The sequence below is a fragment of the Poecile atricapillus genome, chromosome 1, assembly GCF_030490865.1.
Source record: "Poecile atricapillus isolate bPoeAtr1 chromosome 1, bPoeAtr1.hap1, whole genome shotgun sequence".
In the NCBI taxonomy this organism is placed as follows: Eukaryota; Metazoa; Chordata; class Aves; order Passeriformes; family Paridae; genus Poecile; species Poecile atricapillus.
Genome location: NC_081249.1, coordinates 15416169 through 15436844, shown reverse-complemented (window position 1 = coordinate 15436844; position 20676 = coordinate 15416169). Strand labels below are relative to the sequence as shown.

At 37.8% G+C, this 20676-nt stretch overlaps 1 protein-coding gene across 8 annotated transcripts in view; it reads right to left on the bottom strand.

Annotated features, from left to right (window-relative positions):
- SH3KBP1 (SH3 domain containing kinase binding protein 1) overlaps positions 1-20676 on the bottom strand; it is a 212755-nt gene that overhangs the window by 81183 nt on the left and 110896 nt on the right. For 6 of the 8 annotated variants that reach the window (XM_058840401.1, XM_058840394.1, XM_058840428.1 and 3 more), the window contains 3 exons: positions 17003-17126; positions 11684-11758; positions 1519-1715 (listed from right to left, as the gene is read on the bottom strand). In XM_058840401.1, coding sequence (XP_058696384.1) covers positions 1519-1715; positions 11684-11758; positions 17003-17126 — 396 coding nt within the window. The remainder of the gene's footprint in view (positions 1-1518; positions 1716-11683; positions 11759-17002; positions 17127-20676) is intronic. The other 2 variants (XM_058840409.1, XM_058840456.1) reach the window with 1 other exon arrangement.

Sequence of the window (20676 nt, the reverse complement as noted above, 5' to 3'; positions counted from 1 at the left end):
TTGCTACACTTCAAACCAGTGTGCAGAGCTTTCCGGCTAAATTGGACCTTGCTTGGGATGGCCAACTTAATGCAGGATTCTCTTACACTCAACATTAAATGGTAAAGAACATGGCAATGACAAGGGAGGAATTTCTTGCAGCTGGGGTGTTTAGGGAGGTTTATGGTCTGCAGTTCTAACAGAGGTCGTGTCACTGACTCATGTTTTTGTGCTGGTAGTAGGCAAAGACCTCGGTGCTGAAGCCTGTGAATGGCACCTCCCAAAGGTTAACCTAATCCTGGGCAGGAAAAAAAGCACCAACAGCAAAGAAGTGTTGTCTTTAGTTATCTACACATTTCAAACACAAATGATGGATTGTGTTTACAAAATCAAGCCATTATTTTTTACTAACCATGTCAATTTTAGGAGAACTTGAAGACATAGAAAGGAAGGTTTGTGTTAAAAGTTTCCTGAAAATTGTGTATTCTGTTTTTGGCTGGGTAAAATCCTGTCAGTTGTTTGTGGAAAACAAAGACTTCACTTTACTACAATGTGGAGTAAGATTTTCTTCCAAGGAATGAAAGCCACTTCATAAGGACTTTTCAAAATCTTTAAATGAAAGGAAATGCTTCTGCAAAACCCAACATGTGAGTTAGGGAGTCCACCCAGAAACAGAAGGCAAGCAGGGCATCATGCAGGCTTTGAAGAAGTCAGCAATGGTCAAGCAGTAATACAGTTTAGGTTTTTCTTTTATTTAGGTTATTCCAGCTCTTCCCTACCCTCTTTATACTAAATGAAAAATGGTCACCTGCAAAATATTAACCAAATGTCCCTCAGCATAATTTAGTTCAGAAGTTTCCATCTCTCTCTGCAGGACCTCCTGTACTCATCTTCTCCTGTAACTCAGGGTGGATGTAGAAGTGTTATGCTATAAATCAGATCACTGATCTAGATTGGAAGAAAAAATCTTGCAGGCCAAAAAAGGTAATTGCTGTTATGCCTGTTTCTATAGACAAGTGGACAAGCATGAATCAAAAGGTGAGAAGTTGCCACACCAGGTATCATGAGCCCAGGAGCTTCCTAAAATCACCACTGGGGGCAAAGAAAATGCACCATGTAACTATGCCCATAGCAGAACTTGAGGCTGTGGAAGCCTTCTAACACTTCTCAGCACATCAGTAACTCTATGCAAATCTGACTGTACAATTAAAGGAAGGATTTCACAGATTTTTTTGTTTTTAGTAGTGACTTCATTTGAAACCATGCACTTTTTTGTTGTTTCCCTGAAGAAAATACTAGAGAGCAATAATTTTTTTTATTTTTTTATTTTTTAATTTTTAATTTTTGCATGCAGCTAACCTCACTGGAATCCATTTTCTGGTCTAAAGCAAAAATAAAAAAGAGCAGAACCTGGTCTACAGAAAGATTAGGAAATAATGACCTTAAAGCTTCAAATTTTAGCCAGTGACAGAACTTAGAACTTTAAGATGAAAACTTCTTTAAAACAACACCAAGAGACAATTAAGGAATGACACATACCTTATCTACTGGGAGGAAGTCATTTTCAACTTCTATTGACCTTGGTCGTAGCTTTATGGGTTTGTCTTTGAAGATATCTCCAAAGCCAACACCTTTGACCTTTTTGGGTTGGATTGTTGTGCCTCCATTGGCCCCTTCTGATTTTGTACTGCAAGAGTCACCACCATCACTCTCGGAGCCTGTAGCATCTTTTAGGCCTGTGAAAAGGAGGGATGAAAGAAGGTGTGAAGCTCACTATTTTTAGATCAGATTGTGACTGGAAAATGATCCCTCCCACCATCCTCTTGAGGAAAACGAAACCACAAGAAAGAGGTAGAGAAGATGCTCTCTGTGCCATGCACTCATTTTTGACTTTGAAAAATGACTTTATTTCATCAGATTGGTGTACTCATTAGAAATTACACCAATCCACAAATCCACAAAACATGCATACTCCAGCATCAAAACTGCACAAATGAGGATGGTGATTTCTTGAGTACCAAGAAATTCCTTATTCCTCAGGTAAAACCTCTTTGGAAGAGACCCCAATAAAAGAAGGAGTTAAATTCAGCTGTAAGGCTCCTATTGTACAAAGCCACGTAAAGCTAACAAGCAGTCAGATCAGGCACGCTGTACCTTAAATCTGTGTGACTCAAGCCAATTATGCAATTAGTATCTAAAGCTACATTACCTAACTGGGAAATATAAAGCTGAAAGCTGTTCAAACAAATTTGCAATCAAATAAGCTGCATAATATGTTCCCTGCTGAAAATTAAACCTCTCTGCAGCATAGACAGCCTCATAAGAAAAGCACCCATGCACACTCTCCTCTAGGAATATAACAAATCAAAACTGATGTTCTGATTTGCATTACTTCTTTCAGTGAATAGGAAAATTCATCTGCATTTAGCAGATTAGCAGAGGCCACAAGTGCAATAAGGTGATGTTTCAGCCACTTTACAAAAGGGTGCATCAGGTCAAATAGCCACTGGCAGCAAAAGTGACCCAAAAAGTTTTCTTCCCTAGACCACTTAAATCTGACTCCCAAAATTAGCTGTTTCCAGGAAAACCACAGCAATTGCTGCTGCTACAGTACTAATTTTACCTAATAATAAGAAACTCAAATGCTCACATTTCCCTAACAATCACTCATGATGTCACAGACTGGATCTTACAAGTCATAAAAGAAATAATTTCAAATAAGCTTTTCTTCTTAATTACTTCTAAATCAAGGTCAACAAAGTGATTGCAGTAGATTTTCATCATAGAAGACTGACAGTGCAGATGAACCACAGAAACCAGGGCACATCCTAGGGCCTCCAGGAACAACTTCATGATCCAGAGCATGTTAAATGGGTTTCAACACCATGGTGCTGCTAGGAAATGAAATCAGGAATTACATGTCAGATCAGGACTTTTAGCCGAAAATAGAAAAGCCATGATATGCTGCCCTGACATTTTCTGTATTTTTAACACGAAAGGAGTACAAAGGCAGAATTAGAGAAAGTTCCCTATTAGAAACAAACAGAAAGACTACAGATTAAGCAAAATACTTTGGCCCTCTTGCCTCCTGAATGGCTCCAACACCTATTGTTGAGCACCAGCAACACTTCTATTTCTTCAGATATTCAATTCAATTCAAATAACATTGAACAAGTCATTTATTCCATAAGCAGTGCAGGATTGTAATTTAAATGAATATTAAATAATTATATTACAATAATTTTCTTAAATATGCCAAAGTCTTGATTTCTTTATGTTTTATTTTTCTTAAAAGAGCCTGTGAGAACACCTCAGACCTGGTTAATTATCATATTGATTATGGTAGTTAGAATGGTAGCATGCCTATCATCAGTAAAGTAAATCCTGTTCACTATTTCTCTTCCAGACCTCAGGAAATCAGTAACCATGGAATTTAAGCATTGCTGTGATTCTGCTTGGTGCTCTGGTGGGCAGGAGAGGAGTGGTTATCCATAGCAGAGCCTTTGCACAGTGTTTCCAGCAGAGGCACTTGGAGATGCAAGGGTAAATTAAGCCAGACAAGTATAAATCTCCTTGGGCAGTGTGGCAAAGTCATTTTTTTGACAAAGTGTGGCAAGAAAGCCACACTTTCTTGTTCCCTCCCCTTGCTCTGACTTGGGCAGTAACTGAAGAAGCTCAGGTTCCACCAGCTGGACCTTCTACACCTTTGCAAATTATCAGTCACTGGGGCCCTGGCCGAGATAGAAGCTAGAACCAACTTTATTTACCACTTCCAACTGCAAAGACAATGGTCAGCCATTGACTATACTGAATATAAAACATCCACAACTCAGAAAACTCAGACAAATTGTAGTGATCATCATCTTTTAGCTAAACAAAATATCTTGATATGGAAAATTACCCTCTGGCAAAGGTTTCTACTGTCATCCTTGCCAAAATCTCAAACTATTTTGTGATGGAGGGAAGAAGCAATGAAGACACCTCCTGCCAGAAGTAACTGATAAGAATCCATGACTGCTCTTAGCCACTCCCTGAAATGAACAGAAAAGCTATCTTTAAAATAGGTTATTAAAATAGGTTTTCTGCATCCCTAATTATGGAAGAAGATCTGAACTTTGGTCAGTGGATGGAATTAAAATATGAAAGTAATTGTGAGAATTACTCAACAGGTCTCACATGGACTTCAGATCTTTGAAGTTTACATGAAAGAAAGATCAGAAACCTCAAGGGGATCCAATAAGAATAAATCTTTTGTTTCTTTCTGGGTCATCACTTGTTTTTCATTACGGCATTTTCAGATTTTATGACCATTCTTCTGTGATGAGGCATCACACTTTGTATCAGAAGCCTCACAACAGATTTCCCAAGCATCACCCATCTGTGCTCGACGATAATCCAAGAGTTGTTCGTTCTTTGTTTATTCTCTATACTGCCACAGAGCTGCCTTAGTATACAGCCCTCAAAATGAAAGCAACATAGGAAATAACAGCATTGCTTCTTTTTCTTTTTTTTTTACATGAGGACAGAATGGGCTGAAGTGTGGTCTGTCCAAAGTAAATCACATTTGGGCGATCAGATACAAAGCTCCTTCAAAGTTAAAAAGAGTTCTTCCAGATCAGCTGGGAAAATGACCTAATTTAATTATTTTTGACTGACCCAAACTGAGGAGCTACCTTTACTAAATAAAGTACTTTACTAAATAAATCTGTAAGAATAAAAGCCCTGCTTGTGCTCTTATCACAACATGACTGGGGTCTAGAGACAAAGGGGACAGAAGAGAAGAACTGTATGCAGTGGAAACTGTAGAACAAATCAGATGAAGTGAGGATCTGCAGTAACATTAAGAAAGAATAATGCCTTGCTTGAGTACAAAACAGTCCTGCAGAGAACAGTCTAACGTGCTCTTACCATTAAAGACATGCTAAGCAGATTCTCTCTCTTACTTTCCTTCATGTCCAGGTACATGAGATACACTCTTCTGATTTGGACAGAGAAAGAACTTGGAAGCAAGGATTTGCAACACTGTGCCCACCCTTGCCTAATAGATTCTGTCCTCATTTATCTTTTCATTGGGTTGTTCCCTGATACAAATACATACATGTGTATAAATATATATATATACACATGTGTATGTGTGATACATACGTGTGTGTGTGTATGTGTATACATATCAGTATATATCAGTATTATCTATCAACAATTCTCTTGATGCAGCTGCCACCTGGCTCAGGTGATCTTTCCTCTTAAAACCAGAAAAATTTCCTCTTCCAGTCACACATTTTTTTCATGGCTTTTGTTTTTGTTTGTTTGGGGTTTTTTTTTTTTTTTTTTTTTTGTTTTGTTGTTTTTTGTTTTTTAACTTTTCATGGAATTTTTTGCCACTACTGCAATAGCTTAGTGGCAGAGCACAGTTGGCTGGATAGTTTCTTCAATAGATAAATGTAGCCCATGGACACAACTGGGATCTAAGCAGGAACTTGAGTGACACAGACTGTTAGATTATGAGTTTAAAGTATGAAATTTTCTTCATGAAGAGGTACAGCTATCAGGGAGGTCAGGCTGCTAAATGAACATTAAAAACTGGAGAGAATTGCAGTGGTCACAGTCCCCCTCTCTGCTGACCAGCACACCCACTCAGCCTGAAACAGCTGCGGTCTACCACAGCGATGGGCTTGAGCACAAGGGTCAGGCTCAGCAAACTGCTGTCCTCAGAAACACTGAGAACATCTTGCTCTTCCTGTAAGCCCAGACATTAGGTACTTCACATAAAACCAGTATAGGATAAAAGCTACAGTAGTCAGGCCTCTCACTAATTTTTGCTACTTTTTTTTTTTTTTTTAACAGCAACTTCCCTAGAATCTGTCAGCTCTCTGTGAGCATTTGGAGAGCTCACATGCTTACTATCACATCTATCTTAATAGCAGGAAAGTTTTTCAGAATTTTAATTTCCCTTTTTTAATTCTCTATAAACATATTTTTCAAGTCTTTTGGGAACATCACTTCAAATTTCTGGCTCTATAATCAAAACCTCTATTTACCTAGATTTATTGTTGCTGCATCACCTGTAGCAGCACACGGTAGAGCTCAAATCTAAGCACTGTTTGCATTTTTCTAGTAAGTTCCTTCGAGTCTGAACAAGGGCAGCATCACCAGCAAGAAGTTAAAATTCCCAGGGGCCAACTGTTCCCAGCTTTTGGCTGGAAAAAGATGTGGGTCTACAGCTTTTTAAAAACACTCAGAGTTTTGATTCTTTATTGATTCATGCTCCTTACAAATGCAATCTCATTTAGTATTCATGAAGATTAAATTTTCTCAACACTGTCTGGAGGAATTTCGCACTTCACACATTTTTTCCTCTATGGGTACATAAGAGAGATTGTTTCCCCGAGACATTTCAAACACACCACACTCCTGCTATAGCAGTTACAGGTCTTTTGAGAGCAACATTCTGAAATGTACCAAAACAGATTAGCTCAAACAGGGATTAAAAAGAGACCAAAACATCAGACTTATTTCAGCAATGGCCTCTCAGAGCTGTGCTGGCAACAAACCAGGATTCTAAATCAGAAAGATGATAAAGGACTGTGTAACTAAAGCTGTTAAAACAAAAATAAACAGCTGTGGTAAAATTAACTCCATTCAAAGCAGGAAACAAATTGTTTCTAAACAGCTTAAAATGGCAGGGGAGAAAAGGAAATACATTCTACGTTTACAGAGCTTTCTATTTTGAGCTATTATTTGGCAATTTAATTTTTGGGTTTTTTCTGGATTGTTCTCTCTGCTGATAATTTATGGCCCTGGACAAAAGAGGGACCACTCTGACACAGGAAAGGCCAGTGGTGTCCTGGTCCTCTAAGCACTTCTCAGCTCTGTTAAGCAATGGAAAGGTCAGCTGCTCAGAGACACACCCTGAGACCATGCAAAGGATCTCCTGATTTGGTATAGCAGCCAGAGAGAAACACTATCAACTGCATTCAATAGAACAAAGAAATTTGTCAGTGAAGCTTATCAAGGTTTTTACTTTTATGGAAGGGAAGGAAAGCAAGGGGAATATGTCCTTTCCTTCTATTCAGAGAATGACAGCATGGAACACCCAGGTAATCAATCTGAATGACAAAGGTGGTGAAGTTATACATGGTAATTGCAGTAGATGAGAGAGGAACTGTCCTTTTCCTCACATACTGGTGAACAGAGAACAAATGCCCATATCCTATAAGGTATTCGTCTTGAGCTTACTTTCTGTCAAAATCCTGCATGCTGTTGAAGCCATCCCCAGCAACATTCCAGTGTCATAAAAAAATCAAAACCAGAAATGAATCCAATGAAATTGGATTCCAAATATTACTGTAGAAGAAAGACATGTTGATTCTTCTTAGTTTAAAGATTAATGAATTCATGCTTTCTAAACACAAATTTATGCTTCTTTACCAACAGTGATTATACATGTACAGTGATTATACATGTCTGCTGAGGCACACTATTTCAATAATAATAATTATTTGTTATTCTCAGTCATTCCTTGAAAAAATGTAACTGTGTCAGCTAAACATTTTGTCATTTGCTTTCAACATGTTCATTTTCCTTTGCATAATAGTTCTTGCCACATAAGAAATGCCCCAAGATGTCTGTGCTTGCACAAGTGGTCATGCAAGGGGAAGGGAGCGGTGCCTGGCCCCATGAAGCAGCATGCATTGAGGGTGATGCAGCACAAGCATCTTCTGCAGCACGAGCACAGAGCCATCAGTACAGAACCTGCTGGCTTCCCCACCTTCCCAGACACTTCCCCAAGTACTGTAAGAGCAATCATTCATTCGTTCAGGAGCTCCACAACCGTAGACAACCATTGTCCTCTTCATTTGGGGACTTCACCACCCTCAGCAAGTACAGGCACACGTTATTACACGTGGAAGGAGAGGTAAGCAGCCACAGCCAACAGGGCTCTTTACCTGCCAGTCACCAAGCACCAGTCTTCTGTGAAACTCATGGAAAACCACTCGGTAGCGGGAATCCCAATCAACAGAAGGATTTAACATTTCACCCCAGTCAACATAATTTTTCCACACAAGGCCTCCAATCCCATGTCATCAGTACATTTGTTCTCCAGCAAACAGGATGCTTATTTAATCATTAAAATATCCCTCCCCCAATTTTATAATTTTTCTTTCTCAGATGTCATTTTTCACTGCAGCATCTGTAGCAGGTGTGTATTTGATACAAGCACTTTTTTGCAAGAAAATTGTAATAAGGTGAGTGAAATACAAAGTTGTAACTGTCCTCTCTTCGGAGCTGTTAAAATCCACATTCAGGTTTCTCATTTACCTTTGCTCATATTCTGACACCCCTAAATGGGGTTTACAACATCATAAATACACCAGCCATATTGATTTCTCAGAATTCTGACCAGCCATAATTCCTCAAGAATTAGGGGGAGAGAGAAAAAAAAAGGTAAAAAAAAAAAAGATGGAGCAATAGAAAACACAAAACACAATTGAGGTTACTCACGAATGTTTCTGTTTCAACGATCCTGATCTTCTTCCATTATATCTAATAGCTATTACTGACAGCATTGTGGATCCACATATAAGGAAAGAGAGGCAAATATTTGTCAAATCAAGCATTTTATCTGCACTGTTCCTCAGTTATTGCATCTTTGAAGAAAAAGAAAGCGAAGCAAGAAAGAGAAACTAAATCAGTAAAAATAAAAAAGTAGAAATCTAAGAAGCGTTGTTCGTGGAGGTGCAAGAAAATTGCGGGATGAGAGAAAAGAGGACTGTGATCAACAAAATGACAAGTTTTTTGTTGCTGTGTGTCTCTCTTCACCCAGCATGTGCAGTAGCAAAGATTTTCTGACAGCAGGTTGATGAGCAGAATGCCAAAGGAGCTGGAATTGCTGCTGAGCAGAGCCTGGCATACCTCATGACCAAGAAAGCCATGTCAGCATATAAAGGCAAGGCTGGGTTTTTCTGCAGGAGACAATCTTGCATATTTCAGTGGAAGGTATCTCTAGAAGCAGCAACTAATTCAACAGCTGTTACAGGCCTTGGTTAAGTAAGAAAATTTCTTTTAAACACAGCAGGTGGAAAATGGCTTTCAAAATAAAAGTTTTTAGCACTGAGCATGTGTTTGTGAAGTAAAAGCTCTAAGCTTGATTACAAAGTTGAGCAACACTTCATGCAATGTGATACAGGTGAATCCAAGCATTGCCTAGGCATAACTAATCTAAAGTTATGAATTGACTCCAGCTTAATTTATGGAGAAATCAGCAAGTTGAAATTAGAGCAGCTGTGAGTTGTTTTAACCAGACATCCCTAAATGAAAACAATTCTGTGGAATATCTCCAAATGGTTTTCACTGGAGACATAAGCTCATGGATATTTGCCTAAAAATATGGGCCATAGAGGAGATGTGAAATGGAAGGAGCTGGCTGTACCATCAGTCAGCTTGTTCAGGAAGAGCATGATGAGTAAGTTTGCAGGAAGTGAGCTGTAAATAGATGGAGCAGAGAGACTAAGGGACCCTCCTTTTTGTGTGTTAGTTTAGGTAAGAGCATCTCTGATAGCAACAACAGTGCAAAGACTCGTTTTGTTTAAGACTTCCCTGATTTTGTGTATTACCCATTCCTCAGTCCCATTTCCAATCCAAAAAGCAACAAACAGGCTTTTAAGTGTAGCTTAGAAGCTCATAAGTGTAGCTGGATATCTGGCCTTCTGAGATGCAGCTTTGTGGAGAAAGTAACACACCTCTGCAGCATGAAAAAACATGCAAGTCTCAACCAAATGCCAAGGAAGGTAGAATCAAACCTCCAGGTAAACTGGCTCCAGGTAGATACCTTAGATATCTAATAGATACCTTTTATCAGCTTTAAAAAACAAAGTTTAGATGGGTGTTTGCCCAGAGCAATGAGAGACAATCTACTGTGGGTTAAGCTGTTTTCTTGCAGCTGGTTATCAAGCTTTCCTCTAGACATCCATCCAAACCTGTCCTCTGAAATCAGTTTGATGCAATTTATTTTCTGTGATATGGCACAACCATGGGCTAGTGTGATTAAGAAGAAGAACTAAATGCAGAGCTCTAGCACAACTGGAAAGGTGACTGAATTCTTCCTGGCTTCAGTTATGCTTACTTTAGATGACTTGAGAAGATGGGAAGGATCATTTGGCCCTTAATGAAAAACAGGCTGGGCATGGAGAGCATGCCAAAACTTTGAAAGGTAAGGTTAGGGCAGCACGACCAGTAAGATTGTGAAATTAAAGGCTCCAATGGCAGACCTTGCATCTGATTTGAAGCTTCATCTTAAAGTCCAAATTCAAGCATACTGGAAATTAACTTCATAAATCCTTATTATGCTCATCAGATGGGTGGATTAGAGGACATGATAATCTAAGAACTCTGAAAGAAGCACGAAATTTGAGTGATTGATAAGCGGTCATGGAGATACAACGTGAGAAGCAGCACAAAAATTTGAAGACCACCAGTCACATAGTCAGCTTCAGCAAGAGCAAGGGCTTGGCTGGAGCTTGCAAAGAGCTGCAAAATGAATTCTGGTAGACAGGAAGATAACTTTCCATGAGGAAATACTCAGAGCTGCACACATTCACAAAGATTTTTGTTCAAAAAAAGGATCAGATTTGTTAAGAAAAAAAAATATGTGTAAGAACAAATATCAGAACAGAATAATGCCACTTCAACTACTTAATCCTTTGCTGTCAACATGCAGGACAGAAGTCCTCAGAGGTAGAAGACCAAACACTCCCACCCATAAAGGAGGAAGAAGGGTAGCACAGCATGGATCCTCTCAAGAGAAAGCTCTCTGGGGCAAAAGCAGATGCCAAAGCTAGGACAACATCCTGTTCACCGGAAGACAGAACTGAACACTTTGCACTTAGTCACACCAAATATGAATCTTTTAGCTAGATTTCTCCATGAGGAAACAGGTGGAAGGACAGATTTCTGTCTTCCTTGTTTCCTCAGTCTTGCATCTGATGCAACCATTCTTTCTTTTTCTGTATTACCAGGGCAGTAAAAGAACATGAAAAGCAGGATGTGCCCTTCTTTTAAAAAGCAGAAGCCAAAAACCTGAACATGAAATGAAAATAGCTTTATATCTTTTACTCTCCTTGGCAGAAAAAAATGTATCAGCCAGAATGCTGTGAGTAATAACTGTCAAAGACAGAATGCCAAATGAAGAGCATGCAGTAAAGTAAAAATTTAAAAAATCACCAAAAAGGAAAACTTCAAACAAACCAAAACCCAAAATACCTTTTAAGAAAAGCAAAGCATACTTTATGAGTTCAACAATCACAATAGGAACTGTACTTTTAGAGCAGATGGACTTTTGATTCAAAGATTAGCGGTGATTATTAACAGTCTTCTCATTTCAGGGGGCAAAAATAATGGGACTAAATAGTCTAAGATTCAATCCATAGCTGAGACCACAACATCCAATGCAATTCACAATTTATGGTGGGCTTATGCATGTACATTGTATGGACACGGAGCACACACATGCACGGGGGAACAGGTGCATTCTCATTGCATTAAGGCTGGGCAGTTCATCAGCAGCAAACTGACTTCAGCTTACAGACAGATAGATGCACGTAGAGTAGCCATAAGTGGGTAGCAGTGGCACAATTTACAAGTGTAGATAAATCAAACAAGTTCAGAGGACTGAAGCTATTGCTGGATGATTTTGAAACACACTCACTGTTATAACGTCTGTAGCTGTCAATCTTTGCCGGTGCCACTCTGTACAGAATTGTCCCTTCAAAGGCAGATTTTCCTGACAGCAGACAAGAGAAGGAAAGACAAAAAAAAAAAAAAAAAAAAAAAAGAGAAGGGGCAGGGTGGGGGTAAAGAGATCGAATGATGGTAAAAAGAAGGGAAAGGAAGAGGTTTTAATCTGTATTTTCAGTCAATGACATTGAAAAGCCTCATTAGCAAAATGATGAGAATATTGACAAACAGATCTGATTGCACATGAAGTTGAAATATTCTTACTGCATGTATGTCAGATAACAGAATCTCATTATTTTGCTAAAGCTGTTATTTACATTGTCCAACAGAATGTATTCTTCTTAGGTTTGGTCTGTTGTCCATCCAGTTGTGAGAATTCCAAATAAAATTATTTGTTTGTTTTATGCAGCCTTGCACAGGGGAATCCTGAAAAAATATTATTAATTCAGTGATGTACTCACAGTGTCTCAACATTCCTGATGCAGATGTAGTGCACTTGACAAGCACAGCTTGTTCAAAGTCCAAACAGGGTAATAAAATACTCACATCTCTCTAATGTACCAGGATCCTGTGAGCATCAGAAGTACTATGTCTTTCCAAGATGACTTATTGGAAATATTTTGGACAAGGGAATTGGTCTTAAACAGTGTTTAGTAGAAAGGATAGGCCACTAAAACCTGAATAAATCAGTTTTTCAGCTAAAAGCTTAATGAGGTGTGACTTGGTATTGACATTAACAAAAGCAAAATTCTAAAATTAAGAAGGAAAACAGGAAAACAACTGAAACCAAATCCCACTTCTCATCTTATATATTTAAGACAACATTTTTATTATAAAAGCCATTAATTTATTTATTTTCATTGCTAGTGAGATAGCTCATGCTCTGATATTTAGGACATGAAATTCAAGTGAAGGTAAGGGCATGAGCAGCTGTTTTGTGTGTCAGATTTAAAAACCCAGGCAAGTCCAAGGATACAGCAATGCCAGCCCAGTTTGTTCCCAATCTCTCCTACCATAAAAAAAATTGATTCCTTCAGTAAAATTTTATAGCAAAAATAGCCAGTATATGTGAATTGTCCCAACACAGAATCACTCCCAGTTTGGTACCAAAAATGTGTGGGGTTTTTTTCCTGCTGTATATCATTCTGTTGGACTTTCAGACAATAAAAAGCTACACTTATTTATATATTATAAAAAGCTGATTCTTTCTTTCATTCTTACAGTTTAATTAATAACAAAAGATTTTCATTGCCTTAGTTTTATGTAATGAGGAAGTAAAAATGCTACAAATCCATCTTTACACTTTCTTGTTACAAGATACCATTACAAGAGTGCTATTAAAACAGTCAAACATCAACCCACTGCTAAGAGAAAAGTAAGGTAAGCTTCATGACACTGTGGAGAGCCAGAGCGACAGTAATGGAAATCTAAAGTTTTAAGAACACAGAACAGAGGAGGTTGCCTGACTGAAGCATCAGCTGATGAGACCATGATCAGTTCTAACTCCAGCAGTCAGGACTTTTCAGGGGCCATCACTAACATGTTCTAAAAATAGTTGATAGATACCACGAGGCCCAGCTGTACCTTAGAGAGCACACATCAGAGACAGCAGGACACAAAAGGCCACCTTTCAATGCTCTCATGGCACTGCTGTGAACATACTAAATGCTAAATGCTTTTTGAAATAACCTCCTCAATGTTAAATTGTAATTATCTCAAATAGAATTTTTTTGATTGCATGTCAACTTTCTGCTCCTCTACAGGCTGTATTGACAAGAAATGGTATTGAAAAGTCTTAAAATTAATACTCTATCTCTGAGAAATATGAAAAATTATCTTATAATCCATGCATCTAATATAGTAATAAATTGATAATGCATACTACCCGTTCACGCTGTAACAGTTGGCCCAAGAAAAGCAATATTTTCATTTAAGAGCATGTTTTAAAGAAAAATGAACTGCTGTTTACTCTAAGAGTACCTGATCCTGTCTGTACTTACATTCCAAAATGTGCCTTTGAAGACAAGAAATTTGGCAATCACTTTACAGCTGGGACAAATGCTTTGAAATCAAAGAAACAACCCCCCAAATATTTTGATCTTGCAACAGTCTTGTTTTCCAGCCTGCTGTGCACTCACCATCGAGGGGAGGCCCAGTTCCAAGCCCTTTCCAAATAAGGGGCAAGCAAAGTCCCACACTCAGGATTCAGAAATATTTGGCGCTTCCAGAACTAGCCCCAGGCATTTTCAAAAAAAGGAAATTTTTGCTCTGAACAAGCTTCTGAGGTTAGTCTATGGCAGAGCATGAAAAGAAACCAAGATAATTTCTTCTGGCTGCTTACTCTGATCTGCCATAAAATATACATGGACATAACAAAACCAATAAAATCATACAACGTTTTCTCTCCATTGGGGCTGCTGTAGATTGTAACAGAAGGACAGAGAAATACAGGTTTTTATTAACTTTATTCCTAAAAAGCCATGTTATGTAATTTTTCTCTTCTTCTTTCACTTTGAGTTCACCAAAATTACATTTGCCCTTCAAAAATTCTCTTTATAGATGGTCAGTAAAATGTGATTTAAAAATCAAGTTTAATTAAATTTAACCAAGACATTGAATTTAATTATTAGCATAAAAATACTCGTGTATTTGCATAGTGCCAGTTCTCCACATATCCCATGCTATTTTCCCAGGTCTCAGAGTAAATCTGCCAAAGTATTACATTATCCAGTCTACAAGCTGGGATGAGCCTTTCAAGGCTGCTGCTCAAGACTGCAGAGCCAAGCCCCAACCCTTTCTAGGCTCCTCTAAATGCTGAGCAGAACCTCAGTGGCTGCCCAGGGTCTGAGTTCAATGCCTGGGTACAACCCTCACCCAAGTACCAACTTCATAACCTAAAATTCACATTCAAGGCTTCCACCTTGCAAAGTCCTGTGATACAGATATATTTGAAGTTTTCACAGAAGCTGTGAATACACAGCTGTTTGAGATGTAACCTAGAGCATTTCAACAGTACTGCTAACCTGATGGCCAAATCTTCCAGGGTTTACTTGTTCATTTTTGATTTTACTATGTTTTCAGACTAAACATGGAATGAGATTATCATTCCTAGTCAGTTGTGTAAACTTGTTGAAATTTTTGGAATCTCATTATGGAGATTTTCAAATCCAGATACTCAGTGTGCCTGAATAGAGCCTCATGAAGCACTATGTGCTACACAGCAACAGCTGTGTCAATCACATAAACCATATACAGAAAAAATTGAATTGATGTGTATTTCCCATAATTCTCCTAAGGGAATGAAATTATTAAATTGATAGTTTTACTTGAAGAAAAAATAAATAAAAATCCACTAAAATCCCCACAATCTCAGCATGCCTTGAGTCACTGTCTCCCTCTCAGGAGGTTTACAGTGCTCTTTTGTTTTATAGATATATCTAATAGCTCCTCATCTGAGATAGCCACAAAGCACCTCCAAAGAATTAAAATAAATATAGGGAAGTAGGAAATCCATCTCCCACCTACAATTACCTTCAATTTATTTAAAGATACAACAACATTTGTGTTACTGCTATCTTCTCCATACAAGTGTCACAGGTTTGGGTTCCACTGACAGTCAGAACCAGTACATAAATTCAAGCCTGAAAAAAGCATGGGTCTTAATGGACATAAAAAGTTAATGTTTTGTGGCTACTTTTGCACACCCCAATGTATGTTTTTGCTAAAAGCCATTTTAGGAGGCGTATTATGAACTATATATTAACAAATTACCTGGGGAAAGAACATTCATTCATATAAAAAAAATTGGGATATTCCATCCTGAACAGTATCACCTACCTTGTTCACTTTTATAGTGAACAACATTACAGACTCCAGAGCTGAAATTACTCTGCACAATTAGTTCTTCCAAGATGCACTGTGTTTATAATGAACATAATTCATGATGATAGCATATGCAGGTTATAGAAATCAGTTTGCAATCTCACTGAAATGTGCACCTTTACTTAATGCCCTTTCTCCCTCTCCATCACATTAAAATTATAAAATTTAAAATATGCTCATTCCAGTCTGGAGGAACGTTACATTTAAATATCTTGAACAACACTGACCACAAGACTAAGTCACCAGTATACATTCACACATGAAAATATACTCCATTACAAAAAAATATAAAATATTTTCATCATTGCAGAAGTTAAGGTTTTCAGGATTGTATTTCTATGGTATGGAATAAGGGCGACAAATTTACCTTAGGAGAAAAATGAGGAAAAAGAAGAAAGTGTTATAATTTTCTATCTCTTATTGACAGAGTTAACTATAAAGATTTTGGTAAATTTCAGCTGAAATCAGCTTACAAATATCTTGGTAGTCCTTTGACTTCTGCTTATTCAGAGACCTCTGGAGAACACTACATAGCAATGAACATCTGCAGTACTAAAAATAGGAAGACCCTGGCAAGTATTGTGGAATTAGCCTGAAATATGCAAATAGAATTGCCTTCTTTTTTTTTTTTTTTCTCTGAAGATTCAGATGTGATCACTGAATTAGGAAAAAAAAAAGTAATATCTGTTTGAAGAACATAAAACCATGAAGACCAACAACTTTTCATTTCATGTAACAGCACAGGTTGTTTTGGTTCAGGTTATTCTCCCTGAGAAATTATAAATAGAAGAGACAACCCATTCCCATGTTCATACTATTGCAAACTTAGTTACCAAACATGCTTTTCACCTGCAGCAGCACTGGCCCACTGTAAATGAGAGAACAAAGTCCATGTCCCCGTTCTGGCCTTTTTCCCTTTGGCTGCTGGGGCAGTGGGTGTCAGAGGTGATAGAAACATGCTCAGCACCTGGAGGGAAAAAGTGCTGCATGTCCCACACCAGTAAATATGAATCCTTAAGTCTTGGGTTGTTACAGACATCATGGCACTTTAATCCCTCCACTTTTAATACGCCACTTTGTAAATGTTTGGTTGCTTTTCATGTCTAAAGACAAAAAATCCCTTGTAATTAATTTTGAAATACAAATGCAGTCATCATCACTGCCTTCTCTCTTAGCCTGTTGCGGCTCAGCAAGTCTTACACAGCTCAGAGAGCACTGACAATGTTGCAACTCAGGTAGCACTGCAGGTATACATAAATCATCATCATCTGACCCTTTCAGCATAAATTAAAACATGGCATTCAAAAACACTTCCAAGAAAGAGATAAGAATGTGCTATCCTATCAATGTGTTATGAGATAAAGACACAGACATACATACAGAACATCTATAATAAGCTTTTCCTTACTTGACTTTATTTGCTCCTCCTGTACTATTCCAACATCATCAGAATCAGAGAGCTCCTTTATGAAGTTGGAGGGAAACATGCCAGTCTTTCCATTGAGTATTCCTTCCCACCAGCCCTCTTCCACCTGCACCAACACAAAAAAAAAAAGGGGGGGTTTTACATAAGCAACACTTTACTGAGTACCATTATATACATTCAACAAATGACAGTAATGGCTCTGAATAGTTTATATTAATTTCAGGTGTAAGGAGCACATGGCATGGGCTCCAAGCCAGAACTCCCTTTTTTTTTTCTTCATAAGTGAAAACAAGAGAGATGCATGAACCCATCTGTAAACGTCAGCAGTGCTGACAGCTGTCAGAAGCTTGGACAAGAATTACATAAAAGGATAAAAGAGCAACTAGAGAGCACAGGGTGTCTCTACATTTCAATTTTTATGGATACCTATTCAATCAGCAAATTTTCAGTGCACACTGTAGGGCTATTCAAGACCATCTTAATAGATGTGATTTGTGGATTCTGTTTGAATTCCCTAAGTAATTGTGGTGGTTTTTACTTCTCACTTTTTTTCTTAAATGCCAAGCTACCACATTAATCAATGGTGAAAGAGAAACACCTACAAAGTGTTACTCAGAGAATCTAATTTAGATATCTTAATATAATGTAAACATCCCTGCCTTCCCCATCAAAATCAGAAATTCTGTATCTTAAAAAATAAGAATGGTGCTACATCATTCATGTGTAAATGTAAGAAACCTGTGGAGAACAAAGAACAGTACTAATGCATATCTGAATAGAGATTTACAAAGAGGTACTGAAATACATAATAATGATAGTGTCAGGAGGAGGAGGGACACTACCTAGCCAAAACCCAAGAGAAAATATCACTTTAAAATTGCAAACTCCCTCCTCTATAACCCATTCAGGATTGAATGGTGGTGTCGGGCAGTGAAATGACAGCTCTTAGAAATGCCTTTAGGTTATAATGGCACAGCAAGAAATGACTGATTACATGCATCAGCTAAACACACCCTTGATAGATAAATGTTTTTCATCTGTCAGACACTGTCCCTTCACTAAAAACATGACACAGGAGGACAGTGTAGATCTGTGACACATCAGTCTCCAATAATGTTTGACTCATCTCTCTCCCGCCTATCCTCCCCCCATTTATGAAAAGAGAAAATTACTGTTAAAAAAACAACCCCACACTTTAAATGAAGCTAGCTAATTATTACAGAAAAAATTCTATGAAAACTATCTTCTTACTTATCTGTGAAAAATTTGAGTCCTTAGAAAAGACATCTCATAATAATACAACCAAGTACTTCTTCAAAATATAGAGGAATGTATGCTTTTTTTCAACTTAGCTACATGAGACATTTCAGTAAAAACTCCACATTTCTTGATCTCATGAGCTGAATTTCTGTTTTCATTTGGAAGTGGCTCAGTCCAGAATTTCATTTAATCTCAGTATCTGTCCATGACAAAACTTCCCCCCCTCCAATACCTCAGTGGTATTTCCAGCACATCTCTGGGAATTATCTTGCTCTTCTTACTATCTTGCTTACTTCAGAAGATAGAATATGTATCACTCAATCACTTCAATGAGGTGGAGGTTTTTCACATCACGGTATCAGAGTCTCTAAAAGGTAATATTTGCTTTCTTTTCTCCAGACTAATAAAAAGCAACATGGCAAACTGAAACTGCACGACCCAGCACTCCGACTCTATAAATGAATTATATTGCTAAAGATGATTCGATATAAATTTTATATTCCATATAAAAATACATTTTCATATAGAAAAAACACATAATAGCAAAAACTCTTTGAGCTATAAAATATTTCAATTTTTCTAATGCAGTATTCCCAGATGGCTATATTGATTAGAGTTAAATATTAAACCACAACTGCATTAGCTGATTGACCAGAAGATGAATCAGAGGATTTACAGAGTTCCCAAGATCCCTGCTTTGCAAAATGCTGAGATTACTTGACAAATAATGTGACCAATATCATTCAGATGCAACTTTTCCTCTAGTAATTTTCACTTGCTTACTTCTTCTAGAGTAACACTTCAGAGTTTTCTTACCGTTAACATTAGCACTCTTTATGTGATGTGTTGATTTACAGACCTCTATCCATATGTACAGAAATATATATATACAGAGATATTTAGACAGCTAAAACTAAAATCCATACGAGTATACTCAGATCATCCATTAGCTTAAGTTTTTCAGCTGACTGAAAAGTTGTCTAAAAATACCATGTCTTATTCAATAATTCTACAAATTCAGAAAAAAATCTAAAGCAAAGCCCAGGGGTTTTTTCCACAAGGAAAATGCAGAATCATGTTAGCAAGACATTAGAGATTGAGGTCAAACTGGGCCTCCCAAAGATTTATTAGGGAATTTTCATCAAAAGTATCAAAAGCTTAAAGTATTTTAAACATTAAAGCTACCTGCTACATATCCTTAAGCCTCAAAACACACCAGCTAAAGATGAATCCATGCAATATAAGACACTAAAATACCTCCAGGTTTTAATTATCCCAAACTGGGGCATTCCATTACCATATGGTTGGGTAAGTTGCAATAATTCACAGCCAATATAACCTTACAAATGAAAATCCATTATTCATGGGGGGTAATCCATCTGGCGGCACGAGCTCAATAAAATTTGTTACCATGCTATTAAAACAAAGTGTTTGCAGAATTTATACGTTTACATCCTGATTTATGCCCAGCATTCATGTGCTAAACCAAACAATCTAAAAAGAGGAGGGTTTCATTTGGCAGTCCACGTCCTATGCTGGAAAAGAAGTTCTACCAGCAGCTGCTTGCCAGAAAATCTAGGACTGCCACAGCTGCTTGCTTACACCTTGCTATATAATTAATAGGTTAAAGTTGTTAAATTATTAAAATGTTCAGCTCTTTGGAATCACTGACCTCAAGTGTATTTCCAATAAACTCCTACATTGGCCTGTTCCACAAGATGTTCTACAACCTGAAGCTTTGCCTATTAGGCTGACAGATTACTTACAGCTTAGCTAAGGCAAATGAGGAAAGCTCTAAGTCAGGAAAGGTTTCAAATGGAAGAAAGACTCCCTGGATCATAACAGAGTCTTTCTGGGCTGTTGAAACTAAAACACAGTCCCAGGAATAAAAGCAATGCCATAGGCAGGCAACAGGAGAGAGAGAAACTCAAGGTCAACAGATTTTCTTTTGCTTTGAGAGAACTAGAGCACAGAAAGCAAAGGAGAAAAAAACTCCTTTATCTTATAAATTATAATGGAAAACATTGAGCTCAAAGGACAAAAGCAATCACATGTTGAAAGGAAATTAAAAACATAGATTCCCAAGAGGCAAAATAAACAGATCACATCCACTGCCAATGGGAAAATTAATTTTGGAAAGAAGACCTCAAGAGAAGATGGTGCCTACAGTGCCACTTGATGGCTTATTTTGGGAGTGCATTCAGAGAGAGCCATGCCCCTAAGGTGTCAGTCATCCCTTGGAATTCTGGTACAGCAGAGTATGTCTGGAAACTGTTTGATAACTCAGGTGCAGAAAGTAAAAATTAAAAACTGCACAACTGCTTTGTACTAGGGGATCTTTTCAGCTTCAGGTTTCTCTATTTTAAAGTGTCAAAATGTGCTTTGGGAATTTTTGT